The 21,285-nt window shown below is 38.1% G+C and overlaps 1 protein-coding gene across 4 annotated transcripts in view; it reads right to left on the bottom strand.

Annotated features, from left to right (window-relative positions):
• DACH2 (dachshund family transcription factor 2) overlaps nucleotides 1-21,285 on the bottom strand; it is a 290,535-nt gene that overhangs the window by 126,953 nt on the left and 142,297 nt on the right. For all 4 annotated transcript variants that reach the window (XM_061446147.1, XM_061446149.1, XM_061446148.1 and 1 more), the window contains exon 2: nucleotides 17,318-17,433. In XM_061446147.1, the coding sequence (XP_061302131.1) occupies nucleotides 17,318-17,433 (116 nt within the window). The remainder of the gene's footprint in view (nucleotides 1-17,317; nucleotides 17,434-21,285) is intronic.

The raw sequence follows: 21,285 nt of genomic DNA, 5'->3' as shown, positions 1-21,285 counted from the left end.
CCTTTTTATTGCATGGTTTCAATTAGCATTCCCTCAGCCTCCTACCCCAACACACAGACTGTTCTGTCTGTTCTCTGAAGGAAATTATGAGATGATAGAAGAACAGAAGATACTTCAACCAAATGTTGGAACCTCAATTGAGAACACAAGCATACAGCATTTCCAAAATGATTTGTTGCAGCAAATTCTATAAAAGTTAATAGTTCTTAAAGATGTATATAACTTATGAAGCATGTTTCTTGCATATGGTTACAGAGATTATTCTACTAAACTCATCAGTTATTACATTTTATATGCACTATGCTAAAAATTACAAACAATAAAATGCTTTCAACCCAAGTGTGGTTTTTCACTTCTTTGAAGTCATTAGAAAGCTGCTGTGGTTTTAGTTAAGGTATTATTCCATAGCATGAGGAAAATGTTATACTACAGGTGCAGAGAAAATTTAATCCACATGTTGCAAGGTTACATATGGATATAAACAATGGATTAATCCTCAACTCCCTTCAGTTGTGACTCTCACAGGTCAGAAGAAAAATGGCCTAATTCTAGAATTGTATGGTTCCCTCTATTGTCAACACCTTTTATTTCATCTGCAGAAGGTTTTCTGAGGCAGACCGTAACTGATTATAATTTCATCATCATTTATAAAACTTAAGATCACAAAACAGGCAGAAATACCCATAATGAGAGAAAGAAAAGAGGTCCCTCCTGCAGACATCACAGGCAAGCACAGTGCCATAAAAACCACTCAGCCTGTATGTACTGTGTTACAACAGTGTGTGGACAAACCCTAACTAGACTTCAGTTAGGCAGCTCAGGTATGCAGATACACAAGTAAACCGTACCACAGAGATAAGACTCAAAGCCTGCTCAAGAATGCTGTGAACACCCGCAATCAAATTTCAAGATGTTCTAATCAGACCAAAATTAATACATGCTTGGGTACAGAAAGCATTAACTCTCTTTCCTGACTTAATGAGCATAGCCTTTAATGCTCAGGGTTCTGTAGTGGAAGTTCCCATTTAGAAACCCCAAATGCCTTTCCAGTATGTTTTTTAATTATTCTCCTCTTGAGGCGTAAGTATTTTACCCTAATACAATCAGTCCTATTTCCAAAAGGACTACATTAGAAGCACACTGATATATAAAACTACAGAGCTTAAGAATTCCTAAAAAAACAAACAAACAAACAAAAAAAACAACATCAAAAAAAACCCAAAACTACCCAAACCAAAAACTGTTTGTCACTTCCTGTTCTATTTTTTCTCCTCAACAGAAAAGGTCAGTTATGCTAAAAAGTAGTCTGAAAAGCTAGCCTGTGACCACAGCATATGCAGAATTGGCAACTCATTTCCAAAACCAACCTACTGAGGGACTCAACCCATGCAACTACTGTTTGTTCTGTTTAAGAGTGCAGTCTAATTAGAGCAAATACCATAAAGCTTTATTTGGAGAATTTCATATTTATCTACCTACAGTATGTATCATGGATACTACCTTCGTATTTTATTCTTTATGATACCATTCCTCCATTTGTCAAATACAAAACTGCCAGGCTACAGTAGATCTCTGTTAAGATTAGCTCTCTACTTGATACCAGATTCATCAACCTGAATCTGCTTGACATACCTATTATAGGACAGAAGTTAAGAACACAAGTAGGTTCAATCACAGTGTTTAGAATGCAAAACCAGAGCCATTAGATGAAAAAGACTTGATATATTTTTAAATTTTTTTTTAGGAACCATGCAGAATAGAAAACTACTGAGACATTTACAGACATCTACAGAGCTCAATTTGGTATCATGCTAGTTAGGTATGTACAAACATACATACAAATCAACAGAAATCATTGTGCATCTTCCTATGAAGTCAGACAGCAGTTTTATAGTTATGATTCTTAAGTCTATATGCAGCAAATTTGAGACACCTGTATGAAACAACAGGTAAACACAGTTTAGAACCAGAGCCTCCCATTCACATGTGATATAAATGGTATTAAACACCTTTGATTTGAAGTGTCATGAGCTTTGCAAACTTTGCTCAGGTTTCATCCGGAAAAACTAAAGCTCTTAGACCTGGGAAAAAAAAAAAAGCAGCACTATTAAGAGCACATACATGCTACAGAAACTGAATTTCACCGTCTAAGAATGCAAATTTCTATTTATTGCTAGGCTGAGAAAAAGCAAGGGTCAGCAATATAAAAATCTTAAAAACAAGCAATAAAAGTTCAAATGTTTTTCAGTATGTTCATCCATGCAAGTATATGAAGTACTGCGCGCGCATAACATGGTCTCCACGTTTTCAACTGCTTCAACTGTCTCCAGGTGAAAGCTTTGAGCACAGGAACATTATGCACAGAGGCGTATACTCTCCAAGGAGGGCTAGCAAGAGTGCAGTGCTGTAAGACTGGTTACCTCCTCTGAATGACAGTTGGGGAGCAGTGTAACTAAGACAGACCCTATGACAGGTAATCATGACGCCAAGCCAATACACTGCAAACTTAGCTCAGTACTAGCCCTGTTGTGTCTGAGTCAGGTACGCTGTAAAATTTCAATGATGCCTTTAAATTCTAATGGTTTCAAGCTGCTGTAAACTTCTACAGCCATCAAAAATAATCTGTCATGGGACTAAGGGTATGAACATCATGTCATAGCCACTCTGCTGTTAGATTTATTGGAGGGTAAAGCATGTCATTTATGCATCAACTCACAGGAGAAAAAAGCAATCCCTATGAAGTTAATCTAATAATAGACTGGAAAGCAATGATTACTGTTTCATGTGCAGTAGCTATTTGTAGCAGTAGTTGGCCTAATTCAGCAGGCCTTGCCTGTCAGAGCTCTGGGATTAGCAAGTGTTTAGATGAAAATATATCAGGAAACATCAAGAAATGATTTAATGAGGAACAAAAGTCTTCACTGTTACATTTAACATTTGCTGAAACTTTTCCATTTGAACCACTATGTTTTTAAAAGGCTTACTGGAAGTGACATCCCAAATAGAACAGAAATGTTGAGAAACTATAACTTTCATTGATCTAGAACAATGCTCAACAATTTCACCTTGAAAGTCTGCTCTCACTACTCGTATGCGGGCAGAATTTTTACTGAGAGCCTTTTAAGATCAAGATATGACCTGCTCTGTATTATCCTTAGTAACTACTGTCATCCAAAGTACTGTTCCTGCATAAATTGCCAGAAGTCCCTGAATTCCCCTTAATCCAAATAATGCTGCAAAATGTTCTGTCTTTATGAACTGTCCTCAACCAGTCTATTTCACTGCAAAGGTAACATGAAATTTGAATTTTTTCCAAGAGAGATACAAAGTAAAAGCAAATCACAACTATTTATGCTAGAGATCAGTTTTACTGAAACTTAAATTTATGTAGGAGAATGTAATCTAGGTGCTGAAGAAAAAAATTATCCAGGACTAGCACAGATCTCATGCCCTTGCTTGTAAATGTGTAGAAACAGGCAAACACACCCTACTTCATCAGTAGTAAATACTGACATGGTTTCAAGTCTGGGCTGACGATACCAGTATCAACCTATTTTATCTTATCAATTTAAACCAGGAATCTTCAGTCACAGTTAAACCCAGACACCGCTTACATCTTTCACTTCAGAAAAAGTTTTATTTCTAAAACTTTTAAAACTAGGATATAACATAAAAGCTAAGAGGAAGCTGTTTATATTTAACTTTTTGTTGAAGGACAGGTCAAAAGCTAACACATTCAAATGACTGATCTTGATAACTGATTCTGATCTTGATAACCTTATTTTATTTCATCAAATAAAAAACCTACAAAGACAAAAATTAAAAACAATAAAGATGTAGCTGAAGCAGTTTACTGTTTGTTGACCACATTTAAAAAGAGATACTTGAAGCCCCTTGGCTAGAATGTGTGAAAAATTTTTAACTGTCCAATTGCAACTGAATGGCATGAATGCATTTTCCATTTGTTACTTCACAGAAGATGGATAAAACCAGAATTTGATGATGCAGAAGATACAAGTATTGGAGTTATATTACTGGCTGTCATCTAGTAAAAGCATGTGTGACATGGAAGTGGTAACATTAGATGTCACAGTTCACCAATTCTTTTAAAAATCAGTATGATCTTCTTGAGCTGGAAAACAGGAAAACAGGGAGAATCAGCTCACTATGAAGACCAGCCAGTTCCTGAATTAACATAGCGGCTAATCAGCCTTTAAAAATACCCAGGTAATAAATCCTAAAACTAAGCAGTATTTTACTATCTAGTTAACTACTTGGAACTCACAGTTATTTTTACTTCATCAGCAGAGAAGTGCTAATGAAATGTGACACAAATAGACATTTGGACCATTGCTGCTCAACAGATCAGAATATGAAAACCAGAAAAATACATGATGAATGACAAAAGAAAGACGCAAAAAAGAACACAAAGTAGCCAAGGAGATCGAAGGCCATACTTTGATTGTACCACGTATTTCATGATAACAACACTAACTATACTCATCGCTGCTCACCTTGCCATGAGAGAGCAAGGTTTGTTGTTGTCAGTAAAGAACTCTGTTCAGAGAACGAATTCCAGTACAGAATAGGAACAGCCCAGGAGACTGGACAACAGAGGCTTTCCATACCCAGTGCACAGCACACAACCAAGCATAGCCATAGAAGGAGAAGTACAAGCAGGATCTTAGGGTTTCTGTCACCAGTGGCAGAGCCAAGAACCCCGATCATACTGCAGTCCAGCCACTCTAACACCCTAGGCAGGGCCAAACATGAGGCCAGCCTAACCTGTTTTGACCACCATTCATCAAATTCCTGATCTTGATCCCTGGCAGCCACCCCCTTTGGATCCTCAGAGGTCTGTTGAACTTTCAGGGATAAATGAAACCTTTCCTAATGCTCCTGCTTTTGCAGGTGGCACAGACACTCCAGGCTTGAGCACAAGAAACCCTCCAAAAGGAATCCTATGATTTATTGCTTCTGATTTCTATCTCTTTTGTATCACTCCTTCTCTTTACTGTCTGGAAATAAACACTAACTTGAAAGAAAAATGGTCACAGGCCAGCTTCTAGGATGGCTCTGCTTTTCAAATCAGAAGTATGTTGCAGAGAATTTTGTTGTGGGCCATGATACTGAAATGGTTCAGCTAATTGAGGGCAACTTCAAGGTCAACACAAATTGTAGTGTAGACATAAAAGTCAAGGGCAAAAAAATAAAGAGTAAGGACAGAGTAATATGATGCAATGAAAAATGGAGATCAAGAGAGACACATCAGAAAGGGAAAGGACATGTCCATATCAGTGGGCAAAACACCTATTCTCAGGATATTTTCCTGAGATTCACACTGAAAACTTCCCATGAATGAACACAATTCTCAACAGGATTAGGGCTCATACTTAGCTCGCACATAGGACTTCACATGCTGTGAAGAAATGTTATTTATAATTAAAAAAATTAATGAAGCAGTTCCAAAACAGGAAAGCCAAACAATTTCTAGTACGTTTCGTTGATGTTTTAAAGGTTTGAAAAGGAGATTCTGGTGACAAGTTTTCAGCAATTTAATCCAGCTGCAAACACAAAATAGCCTTCTGAAGCCTGATACAGACTAATCTAATACATTTCTGGGGGGAAAAAAACGACATCAATATCCCCATATGTTCTACAAGACTACACAGAACAATTCTGTAATGGGAAATACTGAAACCACCATCTAAATGGCAGGGCCCTCCGAATTGCCAGTGAAAGATGGCGAGGCCTTCTAGGTCAGCTGAATTTGAATAATAGGGTGCTCTTAGCCCAAATAACCTATTGACTTCCATATATAACAAAATAGAGAGACTCTTTCAAGTGCCTCCTAGATTTAGCAGCTGTTGCTCTGACACTGTCAGCAATACATCCATCTTAATCACAGTATGATCCTTTCAACTTTTCTTTTTGAGGCTCTGCTTACTTCCTTCCACCCTTCAAGTCCCCTCATCTGCCCAAGATGCATGTCAGCTCATAGCACTGTGAATATGAGCTAAAACAATAGAACTGGTTTCTCCTCAATCACACTTCTTTGCTTAAGCATACGATACACATACTTCTATGTATTTTGCACTTGTACATATAGGAAACCTATCTGCAGGTGCCTATGGGAGGTGCCTTCAGGCTACTTTTGTTTTCTTATTCTGATGCACTCTGCTGTAGCAGCTCCCCTGTAACTTGCCTTGCCCACAGGCATTTTACTTTTTATTCTCATTAATCTTTATGATTTTTCTTTGCTTAAAATAAAAGATTCCATATGTTTTGCTCTTCTTTATTGGAAAATGTTAATGCTATGTACCAGAGGGCACAGACAAATGAGGAATTACCATTTGTACAGAATTGTATACTCAAGCACTGCCTAGGGTTTATCACCTGTATGAGTGCTTTAAGCAGATCAGAGTTTTGTTTCTGACAGAATTTAAGGCAATATTCTAATGTTGGAAACAATATTCAATGCTTTCCAAAGGAATATTTGTTTCATCAAACTCTTGCAAATTAACCAGCACTTAATGGCCTACAGATCATTGCAATTATGTTTTTAGCTCTTAAAAATGTGACCCATCTGAATTATCATTGCTTTTAAAAGAAAGCCCAACCATATGCACCTCTAGTTAATTTTAAACCAAATTCCAACTCTTCTCCCCTTTTGAGTTCTCATCTGAAAAACTGAAATATTACTTTAACTGTGTAGGTCACAGCAGAGTTGGGAGAAACTTACAAGGAGAGCAGTCCTCGTATTTCACCATTAAAACATGAGAAGGCTGCACATCTGAAACAGCTTTAGTATACTGGGTAATTCACATTCACCAAGTGGATTAGCTGAAATAAGCATAATAAATGAAAAAGAATAAAACAAAAAACAATTTCACACTAAGTGAAGGCTTGACTTATAGGAAGTGGCAGCTCTGATGGCCCAAGGCACAGAATTAGTTTTGCCACTCGATAATTTGACTGATTCACTTGAGTGGCCAGAAGAGGACATTTTCTGCCTGATTTCAGTGTAATCAAGTCACCTGCTCTGCAATTGCCAGGGCCAAGTCAACTGCACTCTGCTGCTCCCCGTCTGTGCGCCGCCAGTAGCAAGAGTCTTCTGCATATGTGTACAGAGCTACTGAGCTGTTAACAGCAGTGAGATTTACCTACATCTGTACATTAGTGTATTTGCATTTGAAACCATATATGCAATATGAAAACAATCTATTCTATTACCTCCTTTACTTACATAAGGTTTGGAGCTACTGATGGGATGCTCTCAGTTGTGTTACATATACCAGCTAAGAACTCATGCGTTACTTAGATAAGAGAGGTGACAAATGCAGATACAGGAAAAAAAGTAATTCCATGAGACTGGAAGTATAAATAACTTTTTCTGTCTTAATGAGACACGACTAAGAAATTCTTTATAAACAATTACAGCAAGATTTTGTGTTTAATTTATGTATCACCTATTAGATATCATTTTCCTCCTCACATATACTATACAAAAAGACTATAATATACTTACAGAGATTTGGGATTGCAGATGAACAACTTGCATGACATGTTATCAGTTTTATTCCTGCTTTGCTGAATTGAGGTCAGACTAATAAATGCAATATATGTGTTCACCTTTAAGCATATGACCAGTGCAGTGGTTATTAGTTACAGATAACCTTTCAAAGTAATGACTGCATACTACATAGCAAAAGAACAAACTTTTATATTACTACTGAAAAGAATATTTTCTTCCATTTAGGCAAATACTAGATTGAGACTGCCCCAGTCAGGATAATCCACTTAGAAATATCATTATGACCTAAGCACATCCAATCAATATGCAAATGTGAAAAAGAGTAATTAAGCATTTTATTTTTTTACCATTGCACAACAGTAAAAACAAGGAAATAATATGCATCAAAATTATTTAACATTTTATACCCAATTTTCTACTTGACATATGTTACTGCATGATTCATCCACATTTTTCAGAATCAAAGTCCGTGATCTGGCAAACTGTATCTGTTAATAAAATGAAAAGGTGACCTTGCTTAATTTAATAAGTCTGTGTAGAAATACTCTTTCGACATGTTAAAGAATTACAGAAAGGTTATCATAGCTTGCTTTCATGGGAGAGTACTCTACCTTTTCCAGCTCATTTCTCAGGCTTTTACTGTAATTCATTAGATTACATAAAAACAATGTAGATCATTATATTTTAATAAAGGCTTTCCTTTCCTAATAAAATGTCTGTCATTTACATTCAGGCATGTCTTATATAAAATGCTTCTCCTTCTGAAGTAAAGCTTTTCATATTCAAGTCACAGGAGGTAAGGAGCTCAAGGAATTATTTTTCTTTGCAAAGGATTTTCAGGATGAATTCAGTTTCTAGACTGAATCCTCCAGAACTCTGGTACTACATTTATCTTTAAATTAGTACAACAGGATAGCAGCAATGCCAGTTGCTATCAGCATGCCTCTCTGCAAACTGAAGAGGTCTCTCTCTTCAGAAAAAGGATGGAGATTGATACTATACTCATTAAGTCAGCTTGGTTTTCTTTACACCAATTAATGTTGACTGTGATAAAATAGTTTATACTATACAAATACATTTCCAGTGAAATCTTAATATGGTCCCAGTCACTTAATGAGAATGATCAGGCAATGAAATCTATTTTAGTTACGCTAGCTTCAAGATGCTCAGTAAGAGATGTTTCCTTTTCATCATGAATCCTAATTTGTTGCCAGCACTTGGCATCATGTTTTATTACTTGGGAAGGGCTGAAAGAAGAGCACATTCTTCTTGCACAGGAGGAAACACCAACTGCAGCCACTGTAACCTTCTACGTAGCAAAGGTCTGCTCCTTGGTAGATCAGCTAGATGAGCAGCTTCTCCACAAAGGACAGTGAGGCAGCCTTCATTGCTGAACTTGCTTCTCTCAACTTTCTGCACAGGCATACAAAATATGCCAAAATCTTCTCCCCCAGATTACCGGGAAATTTTTCACTACTTTTCATAGACAGACTCAAATTATCTGCCCCTGATCACACACAGAATTCTTTGCTTTGTTTGGATATACTTCCCCTCCTGCTTTCAGCATACCAAGCTCTCACCTCTGCAAAACCAATGCAAAGGCCAAGCCAGAAATCAGCAGCAGCAAATGAAAAATTTCTATTTGCTATCACTGCCTCAAGTCTAGGAGAAATATTTCCAGGAGAAGGAGAACTAGAACCAATGTTTTGCAAATCACTGTCCTCAGGCAGGATTTGCATCCATCACCTTGGACTCCAGGTGCAAGTGACTCCCATCACACTGCTCAATATGGACAAAAGAGAACAAACACCCGTCTGCTCTCAGGCAACTGCCCAGTCTGCACCCATCCACTTCTGTTTAAGCAAACAAGTAATCCAATTCAAATCAATGGGATTATTTGTTTGCTTAATCTTAAAAACATGCCTAAGTATTTCATTTGTTCAGGCTCCAGAGGTCTGTATGACAAGGACTGAAGCACAGAAGCTGTTAAATTACACCGGAAGTACTTCATAACTGACCAGAACTGTAACTGCGCAAAACTTGGATCGAAGGACAGCACACACTTACTCTGTAACCCCGCAAGATTTCCTATTTTTTCTAAGTGATTTGCAACAGTGTTGTTATACCAAGAATTTCACCAAAATACAGCCTTACAAAGCTTTCCTTTAGGAAACCACACTACCCAAATCTAATTTATATGTAAATGCTGTATTTTAAAAGAATATTATTTATGTAAATGTAGATTTTAGCATTGCAAATAGGTGATGGATCAACACTTTCCTGCAACCAGAGGTGCATTATCCAGCCAGTTACACCTGTATTTATTTAAACCGTTAACAGACAGTGGCCTCTCAAAGTCATAGGAGTAAAAATTTAAGTGTGTGCAGATATCTTGAGCTTAACAGGTCTTCTGAACTCCGGCTGGATAAATCTAAAGCAGAGCAGGGGTGCCAATGAGGATCTATGCGCCTTGTCTCTGACGTTGTATGCCATAATATTCCAATTTCTATTGTTAGCACAAAAATATGCTGCTTTTAAAATGAAGAATCATGAATAGGCCTTATGTCATCCAAGGTAACAGCCCAGAATATGAGGATGCTTGGTTTCCCTACCAGCAGCTTATCACCCAAGTGTATTTGATAAGCACCATAACTAACTAAATCAATAAGCCATTATTCTTTAGTATGAACATAAAAATTCTTCAATGACACTAACTTCAGTGAAACCAAAAAACAGCTTCCTATATTGAAAAGCAAGGCTGTACATTATGCAATCAGACTGGGATTCTTATACAAATACTCAGTAAGGCATTTAAATACACTTGTTGGAATACAGGCTCAAGGTACCAAATGGAAAACTTCTATATTTCAGACTGTAATTATTTGTTCAATTTAATCATGTTATTGTAAAGGAAAATTAAACATAATAGAAACTATTCAATTACAATAGTGCTGTTATTGCCAAAACAGTCCTCCAGAAAGCAGAGAGCACTGAAATCTTTCATACCTCTTGATACTATTTTTTACTTTAATGCATCTCTTAACAATGACATAAAAGAGCTAAAACAGTTTCAAAGTCAGTTAAAGATGCAGCAGAGAGCATCAGACAGGTATGATCATTACAGACCTCAATGCCATCAGACAGGCTAACAGATAAGCTGGTAGTAAAGAATGTCACAGATGATTAAAACAGATGAAAACTTAGTGATTTTCTAACTCTGTGATACTTCACCCAACTTTTTCAAATGGTTCCCTTATATATTCAAGTCAAAATAAATTTGGTGCAGGTCTACCCTGAGTGTCAAGACAATACAGTCTTAATTCTCTCACTGTGACCACACTGGTCGTACTTTGTCATCTCAAGAGATGTACGAACTCAGCAGGATCCATTTTTTTAAAAAATCTGCACAAAAATCTTAAAAAAGAAATTATGAGTTTCAGACTTCTTCCACAATAATTAGTAGCTGACACTACGTGTAAATTAAATTTACAACAAGGTTAGCCACTCAGTAAATTCTCAACAGCTTTAACTATTCATTTGTCAAAAAAGCAATGTCCCACTCAGATAAAGCAGACACTAAAAATGGCTCCCTGAAGAAAGATAACATTAAAAGAGAAAAGGGAAGAGGGGAACAGAGTGACTCATAGTCACCAAGTATAGTTTTTAGACTATCAGAACTCTAGTGAATGGCTGTATTTTAAAGAGTAATGATATGATCCTGCATTCCTCATTCACTCCAAATCATGCTCCCTTCAGCACAGAAATTTGCTGGCATGAGATAGGGTGGTACTCAATCATGCAGCATACATGGTCTTTAATTTTAAAATCCAGTTAAATAGATGTTCCAACATCATTTTTTATCTAAGAACATTCCATGATAAAGTAAGAGTGAGCATGTAACTTATTTGTCAGCTTTACTGTGTAGTGGATAACTTAACTATGTTACTCACACGAGCTTTCATTTCCCAAAGCTATATGCATTCATTATGACAGTAAAAATGAAGAGTTGCTAAAGAGATGTATGCATTTTTATTATTGTTTGAAAAAATAGATCTTTCTACAGTCCTTTGAGCTTCTGAGTGTGTGATTTGTATAAAATATTTCTCATTTTGGGGACACACCAGATGGAGTGCAGGGCACTGTGGGATATGCCATTTATCACAATGACAGTGCGTAGGTAGCACTGATCCTCTCACCACAGGGGGAAGCTAGAGCTGCAAATGTGGAGCAGCATTAAAAGCCCAACGAGTGGAGTTTGGCAACACTTGTACTACTCATTAACTTAATCATATTAATTTATTAGCCATATATATCAAAGTAATTCACTACTGAACTGTCACCAAGAACAATTTATAAACTGTTAATGTTCCCCATAGGCAGAGGAGTGTTGTGGCATCCTTAATCAGTATGTTTGCCTTTGATTAAAAATAATAATTTCTACTAAGCCAGGTAATGCCAACAATGACAAAGTCATGCATATGTTTCCCATTATAAATGGAACTTGAAAATGACATCTATGACAACAGGGGGGAAAAAAAGGATAATCGTAAACAGTGAAATGAGCCACAGAAATAGTTTGTAAACATACAAAAATGTTCAGTTAAGAAAGCTGAGAAAGGAAAGGGTTCTCTTCACGCTACAGTCATCTGCTCCCTACTCTCGGAGGCTCTAGGCCTCCTGCCAGCAGCTGCCAGCCACGGCAGCGCTACATCAAACACCCCAAGAAGTGAAATCAGTCAATAGATGTTCTGTAAAGTGACCCTGAGTGAATGCTTATTCTTCAAGTAACAGCTCTTTTTTGGAAGCAGGTTTTACAATAGAGAGGGCAAACCTTCAGAGCCTGGCTTTGGCAATCCCAGTGTACCAGTAGCCAATGCTACACGTGGAGTCCTAGCCTCCAGAACTACAGCCCCTCCATCAGCATATGTTCTTACTGCTCCCATGGCCATGCTCTTCCCACCCCAAACATCTCATACAGCTCCTCAGCCAGGTAAGACTGGTGGGGACTGGGACAAGCACCAACCTCAGATGGAAATACGGACACAACCTGTGGGGTCGCTGCAGCAGGGAGTTGCAAGAGGCAGCTCTGCGCATCAGTGGGGCTGTGCTGGCTGGCCGTGTGTCCACTCTGACGAACAGCAACTAGATACCAAAGACTCTGAAAGCCTCTAATCTCAGTCATTCCTCTAACAAGGACATGCCAAATTAAAGTGCCTAAAGATTGCAGCAGTGCCTAAAGATGGTTTTATCTTCTCTTTTTTTTGTAGAAAGGCTAAGTGGCTGCTGCTATCACTGATGAATTGAAGTAACACATGAAGTTACGCTTTTGGGAGCTACTCTATTTATTGAGTCCCACAATGATGTGACTCTATATATATATTAAAATATGAATTTCACTATTAATTACATGAAACTATTCAGTTCACAACAGCTTCTCATAACTATTAACAAGACAAAACTATGCTGAAGAAGTATTTATGTCTGTACAAACAGGTTTCAAAAACTCTAGATAAACAGCTAATGAGACAGTGTCTATTTTAACTGTCTGTTTATGAAATTAAAAAGAGATCACTTCAAGGGAGGTGAAACTAATGTGTCTGATAATGAAAATAGCAGTTTATCTTACACATTTGGAACTGCAGGTGGCTTGCTTCTGTCACTTAGGCAGACTGATGCAAGAAAACAGCAGAGACCTGATGATAGACGCTGGCAGCAGGTTTAATCAGGAACTATTAACACCAGGGAGGGTGCCGGACATCCTGCCTGCTCATGGCAGAACCAGCCACAGCCTCTGCACACAGTTTATTCCAACAAGTTCTCCCTACCAAACAATCATCAACCTGGTGTGAATCCCTTTATAACCTCTGAAATTGTGAATCCTCCCTGCTCACATCCAGCAAAGGCTGCCAAAGTTGAGTATTCATTTGAAAATGCTTTGTTTTCATTTTCTAACATACAATTCCGCATCAGGTAGGCTTTCTCCCACCTCCTGTACTAAGCACTCGGCAGCACTCAGCCCTAAATCCTCACTGCAATACATCTGCTGACCTATACTGCACATACCCTGCCAGCATACACCTTACTAGGCCTACGAGGCTGCCCACAGCTCTGAACAGCAAACCTCAGAAATATGAAATTGCAACAGATACGTTTGAAACAGGCTTGAGTTCATCTTCCTCGCACCCAGCTTCACCAGACCTTTCAGCTTCAGCTGCAGGATTCCCAGCCCATGTGCAGCTCCACAACTTGAAAAAACCTGCCCCAGAAAGCAAGTTTGTGCTCTTCTGCCACAATCCAACAAAGTCTCAGTGGCAGGATCATTTTCTTTATGAGCCACTCTATCCAATACCCTGAAAACAAGATGGAGCAGCCACCCAAATGGTCACCTCTTTGGGGGTGACCTAAATGAAAGGCAGGAGGACTAACGTTGGCACAGATAACTATGAAAAGATCCAACTCCTCTTTAGCTTCCTTCCATACCAACAGCCTTCTGAACTACTGGCTTAAATCATATAATGGATTTCAGCTTCTCTCCATACAGCAAACTACTGCTTAAGACCTTCAAACTTCCTTGCGAATATATTTCATAAATAAGGCCCGACTGTCTTTTTAAGATACACTGACAAAAAAAGACTTGTACATTAATAGGAGATAGAGCCTTATTTTGTCAATGCCACTTCATCACACTCCATTGTTTGAAGAACTGAGCCTTTGATGACCATCCCTCTGTGACATACAGGATTTTTCCTTTGCCCTCACAGCAGGCAAGGGCACCACACCAATTTCCACATTTCCTACATGAATAGAAGAAGAAAAACATTTTCTCCTAAGCTAAGGTAAAACAGACAGCACTTAAACATCAGCTCTTGAAGGAGGCAGCTCAGGCACGGACATTGTGCTGTTCACACAGCCCCTCCCAACGTCATACATCCCAGACACACTCTCATCCTTCTCAATCACAGCAGTTTTAGCCACCCTGCTGCTCTAATCTCATTGTAACCCAAATGTTCCCACTCCCCAAAGGTGGAAGGGATCTACAAACATTTAAAGAAGCTGAGGCTTCACTTACAGCTCCTTCACAAATTACTTACGTGCAAGAGCAGTTGTAGTCCACTTTGTCAAGTGGTAAAAAAATTACTCTCTACTCTGGGAAATGCAGTATGCGTAATTTAACTACCTGTTTATTATGTGAAAATGACCATGTAAACTGAGCTGACACAAACCAAATGGGTGATGAAAATAACAGCACTTTTCAAGGAGTGGAAACACAGATGGCCCGCTCAAGTCTGCAGGAAGTTACTAATCATCACTCTGTAATACCATCTACAGACAGATCTGTGAGCTCTGCAGCCAGAATAGCAACTTCTCGAGAACTCTCCATCTAACTAATGGCAACCCTGGACACGAACTCCTTCACTTTAACTGGGCAGAAAACTAAAGAGTAGGTAAAAATGAAATAATGCAATGGATGGATGAATCGTGCTGCATCTGCTGACATGGAGTCTTACTAAAATGAGCTTGGAAGTCTGAAAAAAAACCTATGTTCTGTGAGAAGCATTAAAACACATATTGTTCTTAATTTGGCCAAAAGGGAAGAATCCAATCACAAATGTGTTAAAGGCAATCAGAGCAAAGCAGTCAGTAATTAAGTGTAAATGGGTATAAATAAAGCTAATGGAGACTTCCCATCCTGGGTGCTCCATCAAGTTTACGACAGCTTAAGTCCCTATTGAGTTTACAAGTGGCTCTTTTGGCACCTTCCCTTACTCAGCAATCCCTCCAACTTTTACTCTTTATGAACAAGATAAAACAACTTCAGGAGCTCTGGCTCCTGAGTGACAAGACTACAGAGGCCGTCAGTGTGGAGCTGCCCTGCCGTGGGTTGGTGGTAGGGCTGCTTCACCTGCAGGGACCTGTCTCGTCCAGGACCCTCAACTACTCCGCAATGCTCTGGAAATGTGCACTTTCTCTCGCCTACAAGCTGCTCCCAAAACTCCTTTTCAACTGCCTGATGCTCACTGTTTGTGCCTTTTGGCACTTGGTCATGCAGAGGTTTTCACAGGCGGCTCCCAAGGTCAGGAAGACAGCCACCCTGAGACTCAGCTGACAGACAGCCCCCCAGGGCAAATCTGATGCAACCATCTGCGTGTTAAATAAAGTGGGATGTATCTAAATCATCACTTCAGACTCCAAACAACCTACAACAGCCTAGAAATTCAACTTTTTTTTTACTCAGATTCTGTGATACTCTAAATATCTGTGAGACACAGAATGTGTCTATGATGCTATTTTACTGTGCATACCCAGCACACTTCATCCTAAAATATTTCCCAATTTAAAGCAATATGTCAGTCTGTCTAATTTAATGCCCTATTTGCAAACACAGGGTGGAAAAGTAATACGGAATATTCTGGATTTATGACAAGAAATTATCAATGCAAGGTGGCTCTTGTGTGTTCCTAACCATAACACAAACACCACCAAATCTATGAAATACCTGAGCTGAGAACATGACACAGCTACTAAAAAACTCTCATTTATAAATTGTTCAGAAGAGTGAAACCACAGTTCTTGACCCCTGCCACATACATGAACAGTGCATGAAGCTGCACTAGCTCAACTGGCTGTACTGGCTCCTGGCTCAAGCAAAATGCTTTCATACTGTAACAACTTTAGTTAAGGTTACTATGACTATTGTTCAGAATGTTCATTCCCACTTCCACAGGGATAAAGGTTACTGGATCACTGTGAAGCCCTCCTGACACTTAAGAGTTGTAGGAAAAAATAGAGACCTCAGCATTGTTACTCCCCTGAACACTGGGACCAGCTGAAGGACTAGTGCAGTGCAACAGGTTCTTGCAGTCATCTGCAAGATCAAGACAAGTCACTATAGTCTTATCAGTCTTCTTTTTTTAATTCTGCTTTTCCTTTAGGATTTTCTATGACTTTCTATTCTGCTAAACACTATGTTAGGTTGTTAGGGAGTTACAATACATTTGGATTGGACTTTTGACAGTAATCCTGAAACTGCTAAACCTGTTAATACTTAAACAATTCCTTTTATGAATATCATCTATTAATATAGCCTTATTACCAAAATAAACTTACCTTTTACCACACAGCAATTAATAAAAAATTAAAACACTCATGAGATTAGCACAAGATTTAATTTAAACTCCATTAATAAATTAATGAACTGAAATAAAATACTAGGCATTGAATTATGTTTAGGGCTTGTTTATAATTTCACATATTTTCATGCTAGCTTTTTCATATTAGAATACTGAATGCAAATCATTGAAGTACAATCCACTGTGGCCATGTGGACTTATCTGCTTTTCAAGTGTTTCTTCTATAATTCGTACAAGCATTTCTCTATCTTCCCAGCATCTATTAATGATGTTACAATACAATACACATTAGCCACGCTGTTCATATCCCATGAGAACTAAAATACACATGCCTTTGAAAGGAAGAAATGCATGCTGCAGGGCTTGGAGACAATAGTTCATTTTCTCTTTTTCTTTTACTAAAATAACACATTTAATGGAATTTCCTGTAAGGAAACCACAATTAATAAAGAACTAAATTACAAATCCATTAGATTTCAGTCACTGCAGCAACAAAACAGAGTTTTCATGAACGCTCAAAAAATCCAATAATGTAACCTCTGGTAAAGCTTGAAAAAGCCCTGAAGGACAAGGCAGTTAGATCAATATTAGTTTATTTTAACTGCTGTGCAGTATGAAGAGATGACGCTGATCATCTGATGGATTTTATTACCTGTCGGAGAGATAAGTCCTGGTGATAAGAGGCCTGGAACTCCATGAGGCAGAAGACGTGCATTTTCTTGTATCGCAACTCCTAGTGAACGCTTGGGGGGTCTTCCTGGTCGTGAGCTGATGAAATAAGAGGATAAATGAAAAGGCATTTTCTTTCTGAAATATTTGCTTACTACACATAGTATTGATTTGTACAAAATGCATGAACCATCAGTTATACACACATATATATGAGAATTCTTGACTAGGAAAAAAAGTTGATTAAGCATACAAGAATTGTATAGGTTTCAAAAGAAGGAACAATAATCTGCCAAACAGCACCTATAGTTAACACAAAATCACAGAAGTGATCAGAAAGCTAAGATATCCTTTTTTAATTTGTATCACAAGACCAGAAAGAAAGCAATTCTTATTTTAGCCCTGTTGTACCACTACTTCACTAAGTACTATTAAGAATGTTTGTAAAACGAAGCTCTAGAAATTCTGACGCATGTGTAATTCACATGTAAAGTATTGAAAATGCAACCAGATGCATTACTCAGTTCACAAGCCATGGTTTATAGGGGTTGCACAATGACTATGGGGGTGCCAGAGCTGTTCAGATTGGGTGCACCACCATTTCTTAGCTCAGTCCCTGTGCTGAATGAACACATCCATGCTGCTTTCAGCTGCTGCGACACCGCTCAAGGCTGACCAGGCTGCTTCACAGGATGCATGTCTACGTGTACCTCTACTCTCCATACAGTAGTCAAGCTTCTCTAATATCCAGGGTTTCCATGACCTTACATGTGACCAGTGGAGAGGGGTCATAGCAGTAAATGCTCCAAAGTCTGTCACACACCTGCACCACAGAAAACTGCTTACTTCTGAAGACGCAGCAATAATTTAACTCAGAACTTTTCCAAAACTGACTACTTCTTGGCTAGTGGTTTTACTCATTACACATAAGTCAAACACAGGAATGTTAGCCCTTTCAAAAATCTCACTGTCCCCTGACCAACTTAAGAATTATGGTTGAATTTTTTAAACCAAAATGATAAAGGTGTCTTTACAGACCAGCTTCATTTAACTATTGTTTTCAACTACCAGATTTACCCCTTAAATCTGTGCGTACATGTAACCTACACAGCTGCCATCATAATACAGAGATGTACAGACAAAAAAACCCACCATTGAATCGACTGTTCCCCAAGCCAGCAAATAAATATGCAACCTCCTTTGTTTGGAAAAGTATTGCTACTTCTCTTCGGTCAAACCAAGTTTTACTCTGTTGACTAATAGAGCTTTTCATAAAATATAGAGAAACATTGTATAAAATAACTAAGCTGCTACAATGAATGAGGTTTAAATAGAAAGCATTTCCAAAATGACTTCTAGTTCACAAAGAAATTTAAGTTAAACTTCACTCTATCAACTTACAGTGGCAGAGCCCTCCATCAATGTAAGACAAACTCTGCATTTAAATGAAGACAACTTCCAGCAGCACTACACAGAGGTACCATTAACCTGTTCATATTTCACAGTGTGCTAGTGCTATTTTGTTTTACTGTACATCAAACTAACACAAAATCTTTTTTTTTGGTTTATTATTTTATCTCTGTGAAACTATTCCCCCTCTTTTTACCTTCAGATTTGTCCATTTTGTATTTCATTTTATTCAGTACTTTTCCTATTTTTCTTTTTTATGCTTTAAGTTGTTTATCATACCATGATGGCTATGTAGTAAAGCCTACTGCAAGAACCCAGACTCACTAGGCTATAAAAAGTAAACCTAAAATAAGACTATTTGACTTTCACGGGAAGTTAAGACACACACATGCATTCTCTATTAAAATCACCTGCTGAAATCATCCACTGCACAGGAATATTGTCTAACAGACAGTATTAGGCTGGTATGTGGAAGTTCTAAACACAAAAACGATTGTTGCTGCTTTGATATACAGAAGCCCCTGATTATGCACACGCACGTGGAAGTGCTTAGCTGGCACTTACTGGCTCTGAAGAAAGTTATACAACAGCCCAAATTAGCAGCTTTCTCCAGCAGAAGAGCTCAATCAACGAAACTACAAAACATTCTCTTCCCAAACTCAAATACTAACAAACCTTTTACATAAAACTCCATATGTTGATATTAATCTAAGAAAAACATTTTAAAAATTCAATGAGCAGTTTTAAAAGATTTTATGAAGACATTTTATTTATGATTTGGGGTTTCAGAGGAAAAGAAGGGGAGACAACAGGATTTCAACTCCTGCTTATGCAGTTTCTGCACAGACAAAAGTTCTGTTGATGACTCTGTTGACTGTGTGTAGACAACTCGCAGCCCACAGATTTACTGGATCAGATGTTAAGGTGCTCCCCAGAGCATATACTACAAGCGTAAGTGAAGCTCTCCAATCTGCAGTTATACACTGACAGAATGCCAGGTAAAAAGGGTAAAAAAGTGAGTTTTAGAAGATGAAGAAAGAAAAGTTTGCACCAAAAATTAATCGGCCTCCTTTTAGAGTCCCGCTGACTGTATTTATATCCTACCTCCTCATACAAGTAAGGCAAGCTCGCTTGGAAAACATCTCTCTGGGTTCTGGTGTCTTTGGGAAGTCGGTAATTTTGGGAAGTTTGATAGACTTTGAAAAAAGAAATAAAAAAGGATACTAATAAGCTACTCACGCCTTTTTAACAAGTATTACTATGTAGCAGTAACTACTAGGAGCCAGATTCTGGTCTTTCTTATACAGGTGTAGCCATAACAACTTGAATGGAATTGTTCCCATCTGAACCTGCTCAAATAAAAACAAAGCCCTTTGTCTCTAATTTAACATCAGCTTTTGAATGAAAAACTCAAGGCTGGATGCTACTTACAGCTGACTGACTGTCATTCATCCAACACCTGCAAAGGAATCTTCTGGGTCTTTAACACTGTGTTCTGTAGTTTACATGTGAGTACCTTTAATGCTATACATGTGGTTCTGGACCACAGAACAGGAGTGAAGAGCCAGGTATCGCTCTGATCACTGCAGACGAGGCTGCAGCACATACCTCTCACACTTCCAACTACATATCCTGGAGAGGATCACAGAGCACGTGGAACACGACCTTTTGCTTGGGAGGACACAAGAGCTCACAGAGGGCACCTTGGTAGCATGTCTAATTCCAAACACTCGCAGTCCCATTTTGGCCAGAAACAAATTCTCTGGAATTTTTGTTTAAATATGAAACCATACATTTCCAGAGACAGGAAGCAAATATCTGCTCTAAATCTTATTCTATTAAGTTCTATGCAAAGGAAACAAAACCAGTAGTAGGTTCCAAATTCTCATGGGATTTCTTTATGCTGTGAACCTGCTACTGTCAGGGCCAGGGCTGGCTGGCATCATCAAGCAATGACATAATGACATCTCAATGGTCTACCTTAACACTCCCAGTTGGCAGCACATTTCTTACAGGCTTATGAAGTACAGAATTTCAACAAATTTCACATCTACTAATTAAAACATACCTGGCCTTCACAATACAGAGGAAATTGCTAATACAGTCAGTCCTTGAGCAGAAATCATAAGGCAAGTAGAATTGTCATTTGGGGAGAGTAAGACATCATTTGTGATTAGGTAAGTATTAGCATATAAATGCTAATAGCATTAGCATATAAATATTAACTTTATTTAATATTATTTCTCTTACTCTTTTGTCACCCTACTCTTTTACTGCATTTTCTTCTTCACCTTTTCCTTTATCTCACTCAGAAAAGTTATATTCAACCAGTGAGAAAACTCTTCCTCATTGATAACAAAGGAAGCATAAACAGGAACAACCAGCTTCAAACAATTTTAAATGTGTTTCTTTGAGATTCTAAAATCTTGACATAAATTTTGTGTTTGCGATCAATAGGTCTTTGTGAATGGAAAAAGACTAAATTCTAAATTAAGCTAGAAACTGCTAGTTTTCATTTAAAGTACACGAGTTATTGTCCCA

Source organism: Pezoporus flaviventris, unplaced genomic scaffold, assembly GCF_033815535.1.
Source record: "Pezoporus flaviventris isolate CSIRO_AGI_PZ_B2104156 unplaced genomic scaffold, CSIRO_AGI_Pfla_v1 ptg000005l, whole genome shotgun sequence".
Classification (NCBI taxonomy): Eukaryota; Metazoa; Chordata; class Aves; order Psittaciformes; family Psittacidae; genus Pezoporus; species Pezoporus flaviventris.
Note: the sequence above shows the minus strand (reverse complement) of the source record. Positions and strands in the feature narration are given on the sequence as shown.